Genomic DNA, 18,627 nt, shown 5'->3' with positions numbered 1-18,627 from the left:
TCAGCCCCTCCTCTGGGTAAAAAATTCCTATGAATATAGAGAAGGTTCTTTTAGCACAACCTTCTCCTCCTCCAGTAATCAGAGGAGAGTGGCAATTGGGGGTACACGTTAGGCCAGGCCAGGGAGGGCCCTTCCTTCCAGGGCACGTGGATACCAGCCAGAGATGCCAACCAAGGACATGTGGCCGAGTGCCGAGTCATTTCCTCTAAAATGCCCATCGCCTGCTGGAAGGAAAGGCTTTAACTGGTCATTTTCAGCCAGGAAAGAAGCCCCAGTGCCCAAAGTGGTGTGTGTGGGACTTTGCCAAAGCACTCTAGAAATTCCAGCACCCACCCCCGCCTGGGTGTTGCACAGTGAACAGCATGGAGGTAGCAAACCAGGTTGAGAATCACTGTATTAAACCTTAGCACCTTCTCACCCAGCGATTCCCACAAAAATAACTGTGAATAAAAATAATCCAGGGGCGCTGGTTAAGATGCAGCCTGAGTCTTCACGTACATGCGTATCTGAGTCAGGGGGTGTGAGATAGGGGCCTGGAATCTGCGTTATTAAGATGCATCCTGCCGGTACAGATGGCTGGGCCATCCTTCGAGGAACCCGCTTCTACTTCATCGCACAGGGGCCTTTGGGGGGAGAGGGGGTGCTCAGAAGCCTGTTGGGAGAAGCAGGTGGAGAGGAAGCGTGGGCCCAGGATTCCTGAGAGCTGTGACCAAGGGCAGACGGTCCCACTTAACTTTGCTAAGGGCCGGTCCAGCTGCCACCATGGAAGGCAACATGATTGATGGGGCCTGGACATGTCCAGCCGCCTCAAGATCCCCATTCATGCCAGCCAGCAAGTACATTCGCCTCTGCCTGCACTTCCCCCCATAGCCTCACCTGGTCCGGCAGCAGACAGGAAGAGGGCGGCCAACTGCACTTCACTGGCAGAGAAACTGAGGCAGGCACAGGGCATATGGAGATGGTTTGCACCAGGAAGGCAGGGGCAAAAGAATTACGGCGGACTGAGTGCCTGTTGCGTGCCATCCATCCCCATCAGCATTTCTCACACACTTGTTCGTGGCCTCCCCCACTCCACCACTGAGGGGCCTAAGTTAAGCAACTTGACCAAAGTCAGACACAGTTAGGGGCCAGGAGACACTGGCTTTTGAGTCCAAATTTGCCTGACTCCCCAGCCCATACTCTTTGTAGAAAAATGGTCACCTGCCCGGATAACACCAATTCTGTCCCTCCAGGGGGACCCTGCCCCTTCTCGGTGGGGCTCATAGCTGGATGAACTCAGACCATGGAGTGGCTCTCCACTCTGCCACCTGCCAGAGGCTGGTCCCACACACTCCTCCCCTTTCTCCAGCGGGCATCCCGGGGTTCCCCAACTCAGTGCTTTGGAGGCTGGGCTTTCCACCCCACTTCTTCCCAGACTCTCCAAGAGCCAGCACCTGCAGGGCCAAAAGCTGTGAGCTGATCCTCCAAAAAGCCACACCCACAGAAGGTCAAGAGGCCAGAGGGAGAGGTCAGCCCCCTTCTGTCCCCACTCCCAGTGAACACAGGGGTATACCTTTGATGTCAAAAGGGCACAGGGTCAGGGGTCAGGATATCCACTCTCATTCCCAGACCCTTGACTTCCTGAAGCCTCAGTTTTCCCCGGATGTAAACAGGGGACAATACTCTCTTGCTCCTCAAGTGAAGGACTTATGAAATGATGGCTCAGTGTCTGTACTTTAATACCCGTATCATTACATAATCACTTTATGATGCAGCTACCTCTGGCATAGAAGTCACTCTGTGCCTATTTAAGAACTAATCCCCTTAAGCATTCCCAGAAATGAGAAACCCACTGTGTTAGGCTTCCAGGCTTTCCTGGCCTTCCCTTGGCCTCTGATTCTTGGAAGGTTGATTTTTTTCTCCTACCGGGTTCCCAGATCGTCCTTAGGGAGCCCCCAGGCTGGTTCATTCCTATTGTAACCACTGAGGCTTGGCCACCTCTCCCCGCCCCCGCCCCCGTAACTCTGGGAAACGAGGTTTTACCTGTGTTTCCAGCTCTGCTCGGACCCCTCAAGCTTCACAGGGGTGGAGAGGAAGACGCAGAGGAGGGGGTGCGTGGAAGCTTCAAAAAAGTCAGAACACCTGGGTTCTACTCCCAGCTCTGCTACAAGCCAGCAGTCACTGTGGGTAAGTCATTGTGCCTGAGCTTTAATCTCCTCGCCTGAACATGGTAACAGTATGCCCTGTCTACACCATGGGGTAATGTAAGGGATCAAAGCGATGGCAGCTGGAAACGGTCTTGATATAGTCATGCCGACTATCACCACCCAGTGCAGAACTTACCACAAAACAGCGTATGGTTCTCCATCATTTCTCACCAGTGAGTCTTGTCTCTCAAGGGAAGGGAGAAGAGAAAGCCAACCCTGTCGAGCACCTCTGATCTGTCATGTTCTATGCTGGAAGGGGCCTCCCCATAATGCTGTGAGGTTGGAATTAGCCCCATTTCCCAGATGAGGAAACTGAGGTTCAAAAAGTTCAGATGATCCATCAGGATGTAGCAGCTGGATGTGATGAGAAAGAGCCTCCTCTCTCTTCTCTCTGTTCCCCCCACCTCTTTCAGTGGGTTATGGTGGAGGGAGGGACACAGGCTTGGGGCTCTCCTCATTCAGACTCATGGAGGGGACCCAGTCAAGAAGATAAGCATTTCTGATATGTCAGAAGCCAGGCAGTAAACAGGATTCTGCCCAGGCCCAGGGCTCTCTGGAGACACACCTGTATAAGCAGCAGCCATTCCCAACAGAGCTCTGTTCCCGGAAAGTTCTGGGCTGGGCTGCCGAGATTTGTTTGGTTATCTGACCATGTGGGAGGCTTGAGCAGGTGGGCAGGCCACGCCCTGCCTCCCCACTTCTGCCTCATCCATCATCACGGGGCAGGTGTCTTCTGCCCAGGCCATGTCTGCCCTCCCCCCTCGGGACCAGTCTGTGGTCAAGGTTCTCACCCATCCTATCCCCATGGGGAGAGCTGGGCGAGTTCCTCAAACTATTCACTAACCAAGTGAGGGACTGACTCCGGGTTACGGAGAGTGTGTGCTTGTATGTGACCCAAGAGGAATTGTGAACAGCAATGACCTTGGGCCACTGAGGATGTACGTGCCCTACCAGCGTGTGAGCAACACACGTTGCTCACACACATTCCTAGGAGCGTGGCTGTGTGTCCTGCTAGATGGGGGTGGAGGGGGATGCCCCGAGTCCCGTGATCACTTCTCTGGGTGTGTCTGTGTGTGTCCTGTTAGGCAGGTGTGTATCGGGGGGTGAACGGCACCCGCAACCAACTCTGTGTGGGTACATAACGTTTGCGGATGTGTCCTGCAGGTGTGAGCCAGCGGACGCTTCTGCCAAGCGTCTGCACACGCTTCTGTGTGCTTAGAGTGACTTGGCACCCCCGCGTGTGTCCTGTGGGAGGGAACGGAACCCCACAAGGGCTGGGACAAGCGGGAACGTGCGAGTGTGCGTCCTGCGGCTCCCTGCTCAGCCTCCCGGCGGTCCTGCCCGTGTGCGCGAGTGGAAGGCGCCCGGGGCCCGCGGGTGTGCGCGCGCCGGTGCCAGTGCGAGTGAGTGCGGCGCCGTTCGCTCGCTCCGCTCCGCGCCCGCCCGCGCAGCCCGCACACTCACACTGCTTGGTTGCTGCCGGGTGACGCGGGCTGGGCCCGCCCCCCGCCTGCCGGCCCCTGGCACTCACTCGCCGGCCGCCGCCGAGCAGGCAGCAGCCGCGTCAGGGCCGTCCGGGGGGCGCCGCCGGCGATGCCCGCAGCCCTCGCCGCGCCCCGCCGGGCCTGCTGAGCCGCCCCCCACCCCCCGGGCCGGGGCCGCGCCGGGCCGGGCCGGGCCGCGCCCGGGCGGGGCCGCGCTGCCTGCATGACCCTCCGGCGGCGCGGGGAGAAGGCGACCATCAGCATCCAGGAGCATATGGCCATCGACGTGTGCCCCGGCCCCATCCGGCCCATCAAGCAGATCTCCGACTACTTCCCCCGCTTCCCGCGGGGCCTGCCCCCGGACGCCGGGCCCCGCGCCGCTGCGCCCCCGGACGCCCCCGCGCGCCCCGCCGCGGCCAGCGCGGGCCGCCGCAGCCCCTCCGACGGCGCCCGCGACGACGACGAGGATGTCGACCAGCTCTTCGGAGCCTACGGCGCCAGCCCGGGCCCTAGCCCCGGCCCCAGCCCGGCTCGGCCGCCCGCCAAGCCGCCCGAGGACGAGCCGGACGCCGACGGCTACGAATCCGACGACTGCAGTAAGTTTCCAACTCGCCGACTTCCCGCCCCCTCCCCCGGCCCGGCCTCTCGCTCGCTCCCCGACCTCGCGGGTGCCCCGGCCCCCTGCGGTCTCCCCTTTCGCCGGCATCCACCCCCGCCGGTGGCGGCCCCTCGCCCGCTCCGTGCGCTCTCCGCGCGCCCTACAGAGGCAGCCCCGAACCCCTCCCTGACCCGCACTGGAGAGGTGGGAAGTTTGGGGGCGCCCCCTGGGGGTGTCCCATTTCCGGGGCCCGGTTCTCGGAGCCCGCGCCGCGCCCCCTCTCGGCCCGCTGGCGGGGAGCTCCGGCGCGGGCGGCGGCTTTTGTTCCAGGGAAGGGAGGAGCTGCGCCCCGGGGAGACACCAGTTGCTGCCTGCCGCGCGGTCCTCCCCGCTTGGGAACCCGTTGCGGGGCCGGCCCCGCAGCCGAGGGGCCGGGCTGGGGCGGGAGGTGGAGGGGCCCGGGGCCGGGCCGGCCTCCCGAGTGGGCCCGGCGGCCCGCAGAGCGCGGCGGCTTCGCTGGCGCCCGGGCCGAGCACCAAAGGACCGCGGAGCCGCTTGTCCTTTGGAAAAACCTTGGCGGTTCTTCCTCCTGTGTCCGTGGACCCCGCCGCGGAGCTCTCCCGGGCCGCCGACCTTCGCCCACCTGTTACGCCCGCTTTCCACCACCAGGAAGGGTCACCCAGCACGCGCCTCCTCCTCCCGGGGCTGAGCCTCGAGCCCCAGGGAGTGGGCAAGCGCGGGGGTCCCCGGGCCGAGGCCCGGCCGGGGGGAGCTCCTCGCCTTTCCCGTCTCTGACGGTGCCTGCCGCGCCCGACCCGGGACCTTAGGGGAAACCGAGGTGGAAGAGGTCGCCGCCTGGTTCGGAAGGGGTTGGCACGAGACTGGGGTGGGGCTGGGGGGCAGCGCTGCTCGCTAGGGTCCCCAGCCGAGCTGTAGCCCCAGTCGCGTCACTGTGAGACCTGCCACACCAGCCCTGCCAGGGATGTGGACCTTTCCACGCAGGGGTCGCTCGCAGGCTTCGCCAAGGCCCGCTCAGCTGAGTCCCCCCAACAACCGCGTGCTGCGCCCGCGAAGGTGGCTGCGCCTGGTTTGGGCGCTCACAAGGGCCTAGGGCCGGCGGCCTGGAGTTTCCCCAAGCATAAAACGTGCCTCTGGAAGCTGAATGTGGAGGTCGTCAGCACCACTGGGGGAGGTGGCCCACCGCTCATTGTCCTACCTAGGGAGGCCCTGGAGTAGAGAGCTGGAGGAGGCCCCACCTCCATCCTCCAAGGGGAGGAAAGTGCTAGGTACTTTCAGTGGGCCTGGACCGCAGCACTCTGGTCGGAACCTGGTGTATTGAGGCCTTGCTGTGGGGCATGGACGTGGGAAGCAGTCCTCTCCCCCTCCCCTTCCCTGCCAGCTTGGGGAAATTGGGTCGTGGGAGTTGATTGTCCTCAGGGCTGTGCCCTGGATCTTCCCCACCCTCAGCTCCTGGCACCCTGGGCAAATCGCAACCCCTTACTTGCCATGCATCTGGGAAGGACCTAACTGGGACCCAAGTCACCCCTTTGGATGCCATGAATCCAAAGCCACCTCCAGAAGAAGGGTTAGGGAACCTGTTGCCCTTCCAACATCTTTCCTGCTGTGCCAAGGGAGTGAGCTGGCAGGGCAGGGCTTCCCCATGAACTTCAGGGAACCCTCCTGGTGCCACCAAGGGCCCTCTGGATGACAGACTGTTATGAGGTGAGAAATCTTGTCATTTTTTTGGGCTCTCCCTAAGCCCCCAGGCAAGGTGGCCCAAAAGTCCCAAACTCAGGCCAGCTGCCTCATCTCCAGTCCATCAACTCAGCAGCCTGTCACTGAGCACTGTCCCAGCAGCAGAGAGTGGGGCAAAGGGAAACAGGACGGGGTCATGGGAACCAGGGAGCTCACGTGTCCCAGCAGGGGACAGACTCAGTTGAGGTGGGCAATGCGAGGCCATCCTGAACACAGCCTTGCCAGCCTGAACTGTGGGCTGGCCACACCCATGACACCAGGCAGTCTGTTGAAAAGAGCTAAGGAGGAGGGCATATGGCTGAGCCACAGCCAGCTTGGGCCCCCTTGTCCCCTTCCAGGAGCAGCCCACCCCAGACTTGGATCCCATCAGTGGCCGAGCAAACATCCTAGGCATGGGAACACAGAAAACTCGGCTCCTTCCTGTGGTGGGACCAGGCTGGGGGTGGAATCGCTCTTCAGCAGATACCCCAGGCCGAGGCCCTCTCTCAGCCCTACCAGCCAGATCCCTAGAATAAGCCTAAGTGATTCAAGCCAGATGGTTCATTAGGGCTTTAGCCAGGGTTATGCTATTTGCTGCCCTAATTATTGGATTATCTCTGTTCTAACAAAAAGAAATTAGGGCGGTTGCTCTGTTGTCCAAGGCTGAGAATGAAGTGCTGTGTATTTATTCAGCCTTTCCCCCTCTTCTCTTTAAAGCCCATCCTTTATTAAGGCACCTCCAGGCACAAGCACAAAATTCACATGTTCCAAACTGATCTAACAGGGGGCGATGGTGGGGAGAAAACGCAGTGCACGTTGGAGTTACAATCGCCCTTCCTCCCACGGGTCCGAGGTGTGGCCTGGCCAAGCTGGGCTGGGCTGCCTGCTGCCCTGGAGAAGGGCCCCGGGCCCCGCCCTCTGCATGTGCTTCTCCCCTGCCGACGCCCTCCCACCCACTCTCCACCTGGGAGACCCAGGCCCTTCTTCAAAACTATAAAGACTAGAATGTCCAGGTTGCAAGTAACAGCAAACTCAAAGTGCCTTAAACAGTGAGGACAGTTGAGATCGTGGGATCCGCAGGTAGGTTTACACAGTGTCCCATCAGCAACCTTGGAGGTGATGGTTCTGCCCCCCTTTCCACTCGGCCATGCTCTTCTCTTCGTAGGCTGACCTCCCTCCCGGTGCAAGGCGGCCGCTTCAGGTCCAGGTGTCACATGTAACAAGAAGATCCTAAATTTGACAAGGGCGAGTTTCCTTGCCCATATCTCGGTTCGAGGGTGAGGACAGCTCTCCCAGAGTCCCCAGGAGACCTGTCCTTCTGTCTCATTGGCCAGAATTGCATCACATGCCCGTGCTCACACCTGCCCCTGCATGATTCGCCCTGGTCTGGGTCAGGAGCGATGCCCCTGGAGGCCTGGAGCGAGGATGCAGTGGAGGAATCGCTGTCCCGAAGGCCCTCAGCTGGCAGCGTTTCCTGGTCCCTGCTGGCTGTGACTCCCCTTCCTTTGAGCCCAGTCATGTCCTGCTCGCACCATATTTCTATGGATTCAACGTTACAAGACCAACTGTACGGCCGGCACTGTGCTGAGATTCACGAATGCCCGAGACACAATCTCTGACATGAGGGATTTCACGGAAACCGAGATGCACAAGTAGCCCCGCAGTGACAACAGGGAGACAGGAACCCGAACGAGAAACGCTAGCATGCACAGAGTTTACCCACAGAGAAGGCTCTGCTCTGAGGCTGGGAGAAGGGAAGAAGCAGGATGGCAGAGTGGAAGGAGAAAAGAGAGATGCTCCTGGCAGAGGGAGTGCCGTGTGCACAGGTAGAAAGGGGTAGGAAACACAGCCCGGCACAGGTGCCTGTCAAGTGGCTCAGGACAAGGTGGTCATATCACAGAGGGCCTTCAGTGCTACACCAAGGAGGTTAAACTGAGTCCAGGAGGCAGTGGTGAACCTTTGAATAATTTAAAGCAGGAGAATGATTAGACTTATAAAGGTCCTAAAGTTCTAATCCTCTGCCCCAGAGCTGCTGGGAAACAGAGACTATGGCTCATTCTTCTTTCTACTTCCTGAAGTTCTTGGCTCAGTGCCTCAGTTTTCCCAACTAGGAAATGCTTTCAACTCGGGCTTGACCATTTTTCTGTGGTTCTTGCAATAGTTTTGTTTTTTTTTTTAATTTATTTATTTTTGAGAGACAGAGTGCACGCAGGGGAGGGGCAGAGAGAGAGAGGAGACAGATCCAAAGTAGGCTCCAGGCTCTGAGCTGTCAGCACAGAGCCTGACATGGGGCTCTAACCCACAAACCGTGAAATCATGACCTGAGCCAAAGTCAGACGCTCAACTGACTGAGCCACCCAGGTGCCCCTTGCCATAGTTTTTTAAAACTATTTGAGAGGCTGACATTTTTCTTCAAAAAGAAAAAAAAAAAAAAGAACAACCAGGGCAGATTTCCTATCCCCAAGGGTGTATGGGTGAAGAAAGTCCAGGTGCAAACCAAGGTCAAAATGATGCTGTCAGTCTCCATCAGCAGAGCAAAGGGATGTTTGGCCTTAGAGGAACTGACAGGGGCTTGAGCCTGATTTTCTCTGAATTAGCCCCATTAAAGCTCTATAATTATCGACAGGCGGGTGACAACTCTCAAGGGCCCATTAGTGACCAGCCCTCATTATTTTTCCAAGGATGTAAACTTTAGCCAGGACACGTGATTTGAGTGGGTGGAGGGCAGGACCCAGCGGCTCACACAGACGAGCACCTTCACCTGCCCTTAGGGCCCTCCTCACCTGCACCGTGAGCCGGCTCCTGGACGGCAGCCCAGCCCTCCCTCGTCCCCGAGAGCGACTTGGCTTTTCTCTCTCTGTTTCTCTGTTGCGTCCTCCTAAGGTTTCAGCCACGCAAAGTGGCAGACAGAAAAATTGGGGGAAACCATTAGGCTTTAATTTTTTTTTTTAACGTTTATTTTATTTTTGAGACAGAGAGAGCATGAATGGGGGAGAGGCATAGAGAGAGGGAGACACAGAATCTGAAACAGGCTCCAGGCTCTGAGCTGTCAGCACAGAGTCCGACGCAGGGCTCGAACTCACGGACCGTGAGATCATGACCTGAGCCGAGGTCAGACGCTTAACCGACTGAGCCACCCAGGCGCCCCACCACTAGGTTTTAAGAAAGGAACTATCAGGATGGAAGTGAAGAGGCCTGGATTCTGCTTCCAATTCTGCTGTGCAACCCTGACCAGGTCACCTCCCCTCTCTGAGCCTCATTTCCCTGAATGGGAAATGAAGACTTTGGACGATAAGATCCCTGCCCAAGAGATCTCCACCACCAGCAAGTTTCTACCAATGGTGACCACGCTTCTATTTACAAACTATTCTTTTTTAAAAAAAACATTTATTTATTGTGAGAGAGAGAGAAAAAGAGTGCATGTGAGCAGGGGAGCAGCAGAGAGAGAGGGAGAGAGAACCCAAGCAGGCTTGACTCGGGGCTCAATCCCACAAACCCTGAGACCACGACCTGAGCCGAAATCAAGAGTCGGACGTTTAACCGACTGAGCCACCCAGGCGCCCCTAAAAACTATTCTTTCTTACAAAGCTTCCGTTGGAGTTCAAAAAAATTCATCAATCCTGCAGCCGTAGGGGAGGGGGGACCGCACTGGGTGCGCTGTTCCTTCCTGGGCATTGATAACAGGTGCTGGTTTCCCCGGGCAGCGTCAGCTGTCCCTAAACAGGGATGTCTGGAGAGCCGGTGAAAGGGGCTCTTCTCTTCTGGACCTAAGTTCCCCAGTGGGGAGCAGGTAGCCCCACCGTCTGGCTGGCTGTCCTTCTCTGAGAGTGGGCAACGGGCAGAGATCGTGGGGTGTGCATTTTAACACGTGGGCATCACACCCAATCCCCGCTCCCTTGAACAGCTGGAGAGCAAGTTGGTTGGAACGGACCGGCCATGTGGATTGAACATCTGCTCCCTGCCGGTGTCACCGGCATGGCTGAGGCAATGGTCCCTCCTCTCTGGAAGCTCATGTCTGGCGGGAGACTGGACCTGGGGAGGCCTGAACCGAACAGCAGACTGATTTCCTGTCACGTAGAGCCAACAGCGTTGGAGAATATTCTAAAAGCAGGGACCTGGAGAATCCGGGGCCCGTGGCTGTGTGCGCTGTTACAGGCGTGGTGATACGAACCTCGCTCACAGCACCCCCACCCGCCCAGCTGCACAGATGGGAGCCAGGATCCAGGCCGCAGCCAGATACAGTTAGCGCTGAAGCACACGGACTCTACTGACGAAAGCGCCTTAGGCGCCACTCAAGCCCTGTTGACTCATAGTTTGGACACAATTCTAGTATAGATTCTCCCCTGGTTTCGTGGAACAGACAGGGGACTATTGAAAAGGAGGGAGAGCTGTGTGTGCCACCAGAGGCAAGTATTCTAAGAGGAGTTTCAGGCTGATGGCCAAGGAGGAGGCAGAAAAACGAAGAAAACGGTATCTGTGGCCATTTGTATATCCTGTCCACAAAGGCCGGGAGGGGAGTGATCCAGTTTGGAACGAGTTCATTCCAGAAGGCGTCTCGGAGGGGCAAGTACAGTTATCTAGAAAGATCGCCAAAATAGATCTGCTCTTTCTATAATTACATACTGAGCATTTCCGGTCCCCCAGGGGCTGCGTTAAGGCACAATGCTGTGAGGTGGGCTCTGTTGTGTCTCCATTTTGCACATGAGGAAACTGAGGCACAGAGAGGCAAGAAAAGCTATCTAAAGTCACACCGCAAAGAAGCACAGTACAGCCAGGACTTGAACCCGAGGTCCAGCGTCAGAGGGCGGGTCTCCTACCCCACGTGCGCCCCTCCCAGGCAAGGACAGAGACTGGGCTGGGTGCCTTGCCCTGTGTTAGGAGCTAGGGGGCAAGACTAATGCGACTCAGTGCCATCACCTCAAAATGAAGGGCAGCTGCACACGCATGGCCCTTAAGTTGCCCGTTTCTCTGCCAAGCCAAACTTAGCCATGCCCCGGCCCCTGCACGAGCCCAGGGGTCTGCAGGCATACGGTCCCTGTGGATCCACTCCACTCTGCCACCATAGTGCCAAAGGAGCCGTGGACAAGATGTGAAGAGATGAGCCTGGCTGGACTAGGCCAGTGGGCCATAGTTCGATCTAGAACCGTGTTGGGTGCCGCTGGCCGGAAGAACAGAGCCCCGCCCTCCCCCTAGCCTCACTCCACCCACTCAGCCCCCCGGACCCCGGTCGGCCTGTGGTTGGAATGCCTTTCCCCCAGCGCCACTGTGTACGGCCAACCCCTAATCATCTTATATGGCTCAGGTGAAGCATCACCTCCTCCAGGGAGCCTTCCCTGGTGGCCCCAGTTCACATCCTTAGACCCCTATTGCTCCTCGCTCACCAGACTCTGTTAGGGTAGATTCTTTCCATCTGTTTCTCCTATTAAGCTCCGCTTTCCTTGGGGCAGGAGCACCGCCTTATTGATACCCTCATCCCTAGAAACCAGCTTATCGTAATACTGTTTGGTAAATGAATGAATGAATGAATGAATGGCGTGCCAGTTGACCGGCCCGTGTCTGGGTTTCTAAAGACATCCTGTGAATTTGCATCTTACTGTCCAGAGACTCACCCCTGGAGGCCTGCTGCTCACCCACAACCCCCGCTTTCGTGCCAGGAGCCACGTCAACACGGGAGGCCACAGCTGCTGTGTGTGATTGTCCCCCAGGGTTGCAGCTGCACCCAATTATTGCCAAATGCTCTGCCCAGCCCTAGAGAGTTGCCTGCTGCCTTTAAAAGGCTTGCAGCTCAGCAGCGCGAGGACCTAGGTGGCTCCTTACTCCTTCGCAGGGCCCCCCCCAGCGGACCAGAGAGAGGGGGGAGCTGCGGCCCCAGGTGTTGCTGGGGAGTGGGGGGGGGGGGGTGGGTCAGCCAGTCAGCCTGGCCAGGACCCACAGCCTCTCAAAGCCGTGTCTCCTCTGACTTCTCCCACAGTCCTCGTGACCCTTCACGGGTGAGAGAAACTGACGCACAGAGCCAAGACTGGCAGTTGCACGAGGACGGCAGGAGGACAGGAACCTTTAGCTGAGTGCCCTGTACCCTGGGCACACTGGGCCCAACGCCGGACCAGCCCCAGGCCCAGCACCACAGCACGGGGGTCTGGGCTGTGGGGCCTGCCACCTGGGTTTGACTCCTGGGCCGCTACTCGTGGTGACCGGGGCTGACGTAGCCTCACTGAACCTCGGCTCCTCTGTCCTCTGGAATGTGAGGAGGACATTGCTCGCTTCCTAGGGCTGGTGGGGCTAAGAGGCTGGGTGGAGAGATTGGATGCAGTAGGTTCTTGGTCGATGGCAGTCACTGTGGGCACCTGGTCCCACCACCCAGGGGTGGATGATGCTCTGCCACTGTGTGGCCAGTGCGTGACCCGAGCCCCCTGTCCGCAGCTGCCCTGGGCACGCTGGACTTCAGCCTGCTCTACGACCAGGAGAACAACGCCCTGCACTGCACCATCAGCAAGGCCAAGGTAGGCCCCCGCCAGCTCCCGCGGTCCCCGGGGTCTGGGGCCCTGGCTGGAGTTGGGGGGCGGGGGCGGCTGAGATCCAGAGGCCCATCCTCCCCACTGTTTCCTGACTGGGCCCTGTGGCACCTGCATCGTGGGTGCAGGGCAGGGAGGGAATTCTGGCCTAAATCCTCTCCGCTGCCCCAGAAGGCCTTGCCGGGCCAGGCACTCAGGGAAGGAGTAGAACAAGGAAGCAGAAAGCGAATGAGAGAAGGAAGGCACAGGTTGGGGGCGGAGCTGGGGAGGGGCTGTGGAGGGAAGGAGGGGAAGCGGAGAGATGACAGGTATGTCCTGCTAGACCGAGAGGGTTTGAATTGGTTGCCTGTGGCCCCTGAAGTTCCCAACACCTGGGCAACCCGCGAGTGGGTGGGCACCCATGCCCTGCTCCAGGCGGGGGATTCATCTCCCATGGGCTCAGCGCCCAGCCTTGCTCTCCGGTCTCTGGGTTGGGGCTGGGGGCGTCTCCCGCCTCCGGCTGGCAGGCATCAGCTCTCTTCTTAGCCATGCTGTTCCCTCCACCCCCCGCATCGATTCCTCTGGGAGGAAGGTGCCAAAGTTGATGTTCTCCCGCAAGGTAAGGGTGGTAGTACAGCCTAGTGGGACTCCCAGTAGAACCGTGGAGGGGCCTGGGCCCAGACCCCTCCCTCAGTCCCAGCCCGGGAGCTCCTCTGCCCCTCAGCACCTTCACCCGTGGCTCTGCCCACCCCGAGGGACAGGCTGCCTGTCTCAGCTGTCACCTGGCCTGAGCCAGCACCCTTAGACTGCCATGCAGGGGAAGTAGTGTCCACTTTGGGCCCGGGGCCCTGATTGGACACCTAGAAGCCGGCATGTGCCATCCTGGCCCCGACCCCCCTCGGGAGCTGCCCGGGCTGAGATGCAGGGGCTCCAGACCTGCCCTTAGGAAAGGAGCTGAGAACCTGGTGATCCGCAGCCACGCCAACGTGGGGTGCCAGCTGCAGGGCCCGGGCAGGTCCCTTTCCCTCTCCTTCCACCCAGCTTTGTAGAGGTGGTCCGGGCTTGGGAACTGGGAGCAGGCACCTGCTGCCAGGCCACTCTGGTCAGAGCCACCTAGTCTCTTCTCCCTCCCAGACACCAGCCCCTCCTGTGCCGTGTGCCCTGCCTTCTCTACCAGGGGGGAGAGGGGTGATTGGAAGCCCTGACCTCTAATCTCAGCCCCCCTCCTCCCCAGCTCTCCAACCCAAACCGGGGGGGTGGGGGTGAGAGCCTCCATCCTCCTTGGAGGTGGGCCTGGTCGTGAACGGCCGTTCATCTGTGATGCCACGGGGTTGCGAGCTCAGCCCCACACAGGCCACGGCTGCCTCCCTCCATGCCCAGGTGCCACCGCGGAAGAAAAAAAATACAATTTCCAGAAACCAGAGCAGTCATGAGGTCTGCTAAGACCCTGTCCACTTATGGTTCCATTGGTTCCCTGGCTGTGCACACTTGACTGAAGGCTCAAAGTTAGCGAGGGATGCCATCTTGTGGAAGGACCCTCCAGGGCCAGCCAGGACGTGTGGCCTCCTTGGATTCAGGCGGGCAGGGAGCGGTGGCAAATCTGGAGCAAAACCGAACCTGGTCTCCAGGACCCAGAACGTTTTCCCGTGGGAAAGAGGGAAGCCTATAGATGAGCAGATAGAGGGTCACGTGGGCAGAGGGTCAGTGAGGGAAGCCGTGGGTTCGGGGAGCAGGAGAAGAGGCATCCAGAAGAAGGAAGGGCCTCACCAAAGCAGGATAATGAGGCCCTCATTCAGAGAAGGGTGAGTCACCTGGCCTCCATGATCTGGAGGAGAGAAAAGCTGGTCTGACGAAGACTGCCCGTGACGCCTGCCCTGGGCCAGGACGTGTAGGGGGAGGGGCGATTGCTCTGGCGCTGAGCCATCCTCCCAGTTCTGAGGGCGTGGGCTCAGGGGTCTCTGCAAAGAGGGTGGTGAGGGGACCCAGCCAGGAGGCCTGGGCAGGAGGGATGCCTGCCGACCCCGTGCCCCGAGGCCCTGGCTGCTCTGTGTCTCCAGCTCCCGCTTCACACCTTTGGCTGTACCCCCTCCACTCAGGGCCTGAAGCCGATGGACCACAACGGGCTGGCAGACCCCTACGTCAAGCTGCATCTGCTGCCAGGAGCCAGTAAGGTGAGGGGGTCCACCCCAAGGCTGCCAGCCGGCTCCCCCTGCTGCGACAGGGGCCCACGCTGGGCTTGGAGCACCCAGTGAGGCGTAGAGCTCCCCTGCCCCCTCACAGCCCAAGCAAGTTGATGGGACCTCAGTCACTTCCCTCCACCCAGAGCCCCCAGTCAGCCCCACAGCTTCGTGGTGCACCTAGGAAAAGGGAGCTCTTTCTGGAAAAGACTTGCTATTAAGCCCAAAGCTCAAGGTGACCCTCCGCACTAGATAGAAGGTCTAGACTTTCTTATGTCTTACAGTTCAGTGTCTTGTTTTTAATTTCACGGGAGAGAGGGTTAGATCATCTTTTCAGAGTTGGGTGTGGGACCCACAGACTTTTCAGGGGCAGGCTGTGTGGACCCCATTCCTGGGGGGCGGGGTAGGTTGACAGGAAACTAGCTCTGCTTCTAAGAGGACACCAGCGGGAGGCTGGGGCACACAGGACACGGGGCACCAGAGCACGAGCAGCAGAGCCCGAGGGCTGGTGGTCTTGTCCTGGCCTCTGCTCTAAGAAACCAAGAGTTTGGAAAGGACTTCCTGGCGTTCAAGTGGCCTGCTAGGAAGAGACTGTGATGGAAATGCCCTCCGGGGGAGAGGGCTGCCCTCGCCCCTGACTCTTCCCAGGCCAACTAAGCAGGGAAGAGGCTGAAGAGCCATGGGCTGCTAGGGCCCGAGTTGGGTCTGAGGCCCAAACCCCCTATGCCAGCGTGTAAGGGCTGAGGCTCCCCAACCAGTCCAGGAGGGCCACCTGGCAGAGGCGATTAGTCCCGATTCAGGAAAGCAGGGCTGCAGGGGAGACAGCAGTGACCAACCACCTGTGCCTGGAGGCGCTGGGCCACCACTCCAGGCCTCAGTGTCCTCCTGTTACAGGTAGGGCCTTGTGACCAGGGGAATGTCCCCAACTCAGAAGCGCGATGGCTGTGAGTCCCTAGACTCACAGGAGCTAGAATCAGCGGTACCAGGAGGCTGAGTCGTAAGGACCTTCCCACACACACAGGAGCTCCCGCGTAGGGCAGTGTTTTATAAAAAGCCATCGCCTGATCAAGAAGGCTCCTGAAAACCATGCTGAGAAAGAGGTATTATTATGCCCTATTTTGCAGTGGGAACTTGACGCTCCCAGGGGGCGAGTAACCTGCTGGGCTCCACAGAGCTTGGGCAAGGACAGCTGGGATTGGAGCCCGGGCCCGCCTGACCTCCTAGCCTGGCTGCGGTGGCCAACCTCAGGGGGAGCCCGTCGTGGGGCTGAGTCCCAGGTGGGCAGGACAGATAAGGAGTGTAAAAGAACCAAGAGCTATGGGAAGCAGAGGGAGGAGTGGAGGCGATGGGGCAGCCCGGACCCGCCGCCCCACGGGCATTTTCTAGGAGATGGTGTTCCAGGTACAGGGAAGGGCCTGACCGAGGCAAGGAGGTGGGTGGGAGAGAAGCCTGCCCCGTCGCCAGGCTTCTCGGCAGCCCAGTGTCAGTACCTCCTGCAGAAACACAAACTCGGGGCCTGGACGCCGGGAGCCCCCGTTTTAGTTTCCTAGGGCTGCCCTAGCCATTTGCCACCGACTTCCTCGCTTGCAGCACGCATTTCTTCTCCCCCAGGGCTGCAGCTCCCATGGGGGTGACACCCAGCGTGGCAGGGCTGCAGGAGCGGCCATTTCCACCCTTTTCCAGCAGCAAGAGGCCGCCCGCTCTCCATTCCTCCCTCCACCTCCCACACCGGCGTCTGCCTGTGACTTCTCCCCTCCTCGAGTGTTGTTCCCCCTGCCTCCCCCTGCCTCCCCCTGCCTCCCCCTGCCTCCCCCTGCCTCCCCCTGCCTCCCCCTGCCTCCCCCTGCCTCCCCCTGCCTCCCCCTGCCTCCCCCTGCCTCCCCCTGCCTCCCCCTGCCTCCCCCTGCCTCCCCCTGCCTCCCCCTGCCTCCCCCTGCCTCCCCCTGCCTCCCCCTGCCTCCCCCTGCCTCCCCCTGCCTCCCCCTGCCTCCCCCTGCCTCCCCCTTCTGCTTTCAAGGGCCCTGTAATCACATTGCATTGAGCCTGCCCGGATCACCTGGAAAATCTCCATGTTTTATTTTTTATTTCTAAAGCTTATTTTTTGAGAGAGAGCTTGCGTCTGCACATGCACACATGAGAAGGGGAGGGGCGGAGAGAGGAGGAGGGAGAATCCCAAGCAGGCTCCGCGATGTCCTCACAGAGCCCAGAGCGGGGCTTGACCCTACTAACCGTGAGGTCATGACCTCCCCCCACTGAGCCACCCAGGCGCCCCAACCTCCATGTTTTAGCCAGCCAATTTAACAACCTTCTTCCCCTAGGCCTAGTCAGTGTTGGGGACCCAGCAGGCCTGGACTCCCTGACACTCACAGCCTCGTTTCTGCTCTCACCAGGCAAATAAACTTCGAACGAAAACTCTCCGAAACACTCTGAACCCCACATGGAATGAGACCCTCACTTACTACGGGATCACAGACGAAGACATGATCCGGAAGACCCTGCGGTGGGTGAGGGCCCCAGGCCCCTTCCTCACCCACGCCCTGCCCCAGCCTCCCCCTCGGGCTGGCCCTGCCGCCCACGTCCCCAACCACCCTGCACATCCCTACGACTTTGAAAGCGAACGGAGAGCACCGCCCACCCGGCCCCCACCTCCTATCTGAAGAGCTGGCTTCTTGTCCTCCAGGATCTCCGTGTGTGACGAGGACAAATTCCGCCACAATGAGTTCATCGGGGAGACGCGCGTGCCCCTGAAGAAGCTGAAGCCCAATCACACTAAGACATTCAGCATCTGCCTGGAGAAGCAGCTGCCGGTGAGTGGGGGATGGGGCTCCACAGGCTATCTGGGCTCCCCCCCCCCCCCCCCCCCGCTTGGCAGCTCAGGGCCAGTGGCATTTATTGAGCACCTACTATGTGCCTGACCTGGCTTCAGGTGCTGGGGAAGCAGACAAAAATCCCAGCCTTCGTGGAGCTTGGACAGGAGCCGGATTCAAAACGAGGGGAGTTACCCAAACAGAGCCTAGGTTAGACAGTGCTCAGGGTCACAAAGGAAAGCACAAGTGGTCAATGGTTTAGATGGAGGTTTGGGGAATATTCCTGGCAGAGGGAAGAGCAGGTGCCGGGTCTGTTAGAGGCACAAGCAAGAGGCTCACTGCGTAGATCAGGGAGAACAATGGGACTGGGTCCTAGGAGGGGAGATCAGAGGTTGGTGGGGGAGGAAGCTGGGAGGGACTCCTCACCGTGAGCGAGATGGGCTGGGGTGGGGGGGATGCCACGCAGGGGCTAAAGCCTCTGTTTTAACAGGCTCCTGGGGCGCAGGCTCGGAGGGAGAGGGGCTGAGGGTGGGGAGAGCCGTGGGGGGATGAGTATGACCCAGTGGCGGGGTGGGTGGGGTGCACAGGGGAGGGAGGAGTGGGTGTGCTGGTAGATCAAGCATCCCTGACGTGGGGGGGTCAAGCGCCTGGAAAGATCAGAGGTCACTGCGATGTGGAGGGCCATGGGAGGAGCCGCTGGGGATGCTCCAGGAGCACGACAGGCGTGAGTTGCCTGTGAGACACCTAGAGGAGCCTAAAATTAATCCTTTCCTAGAAATGGTCAAAACCAACTTTGCCCCCTGCTGTCCACTGCAGCTGAGCCCTCCCAACCTCTGTCCATCTGTGTCTCCCTTTCCCTCTCCTCCCTCACCGCCCCCCCAATCCCCTTCCCAGCTCTTGGAGGCCTGGCCTTCACCCTGTTCAGAAGAGCTGGTGGGAGGCATTGGCCAGGGGGCCCCAGGACCCTGAGACCCTCCAGCAGCCTAGTGTTGAGGGCACAACCCCCCTTTTAGGGCATTTTCCCCCCAGAGGCCTGGGCAAGGGGAAGGCTCGTCCCTGGTAGGGCCCGGGCCCTGGGACAAATGCTCCGTGCAGGCTGGCCCTAGTCCAGCCCTGGAAAAAAAAGTCAGCCCGAGGCCAAGATCCCAAC

At 59.6% G+C, this 18,627-nt stretch overlaps 1 protein-coding gene across 2 annotated transcripts in view; it reads left to right on the top strand.

The window, feature by feature from the left end:
- Window positions 1–3,893: 3,893 nt before the first annotated feature.
- Window positions 3,894–18,627, top strand: part of DOC2B (double C2 domain beta) — a 31,810-nt gene continuing 17,076 nt past the window's right edge. For both annotated transcript variants that reach the window (XR_006196278.1, XM_042914392.1), the window contains exons 1-5: window positions 3,894–4,266; window positions 12,423–12,502; window positions 14,590–14,664; window positions 17,061–17,170; window positions 17,351–17,477. Coding sequence is in view for 1 of the 2 variants with exons in the window: in XM_042914392.1 (XP_042770326.1) it covers window positions 3,894–4,266; window positions 12,423–12,502; window positions 14,590–14,664; window positions 17,061–17,170; window positions 17,351–17,477 (765 nt within the window). In the remaining variant the exon portion in view is untranslated. The remainder of the gene's footprint in view (window positions 4,267–12,422; window positions 12,503–14,589; window positions 14,665–17,060; window positions 17,171–17,350; window positions 17,478–18,627) is intronic.

This window comes from Panthera leo, chromosome E1, assembly GCF_018350215.1.
Source record: "Panthera leo isolate Ple1 chromosome E1, P.leo_Ple1_pat1.1, whole genome shotgun sequence".
Classification (NCBI taxonomy): Eukaryota; Metazoa; Chordata; class Mammalia; order Carnivora; family Felidae; genus Panthera; species Panthera leo.
This window is presented reverse-complemented; position numbering and strand designations above follow the sequence as displayed.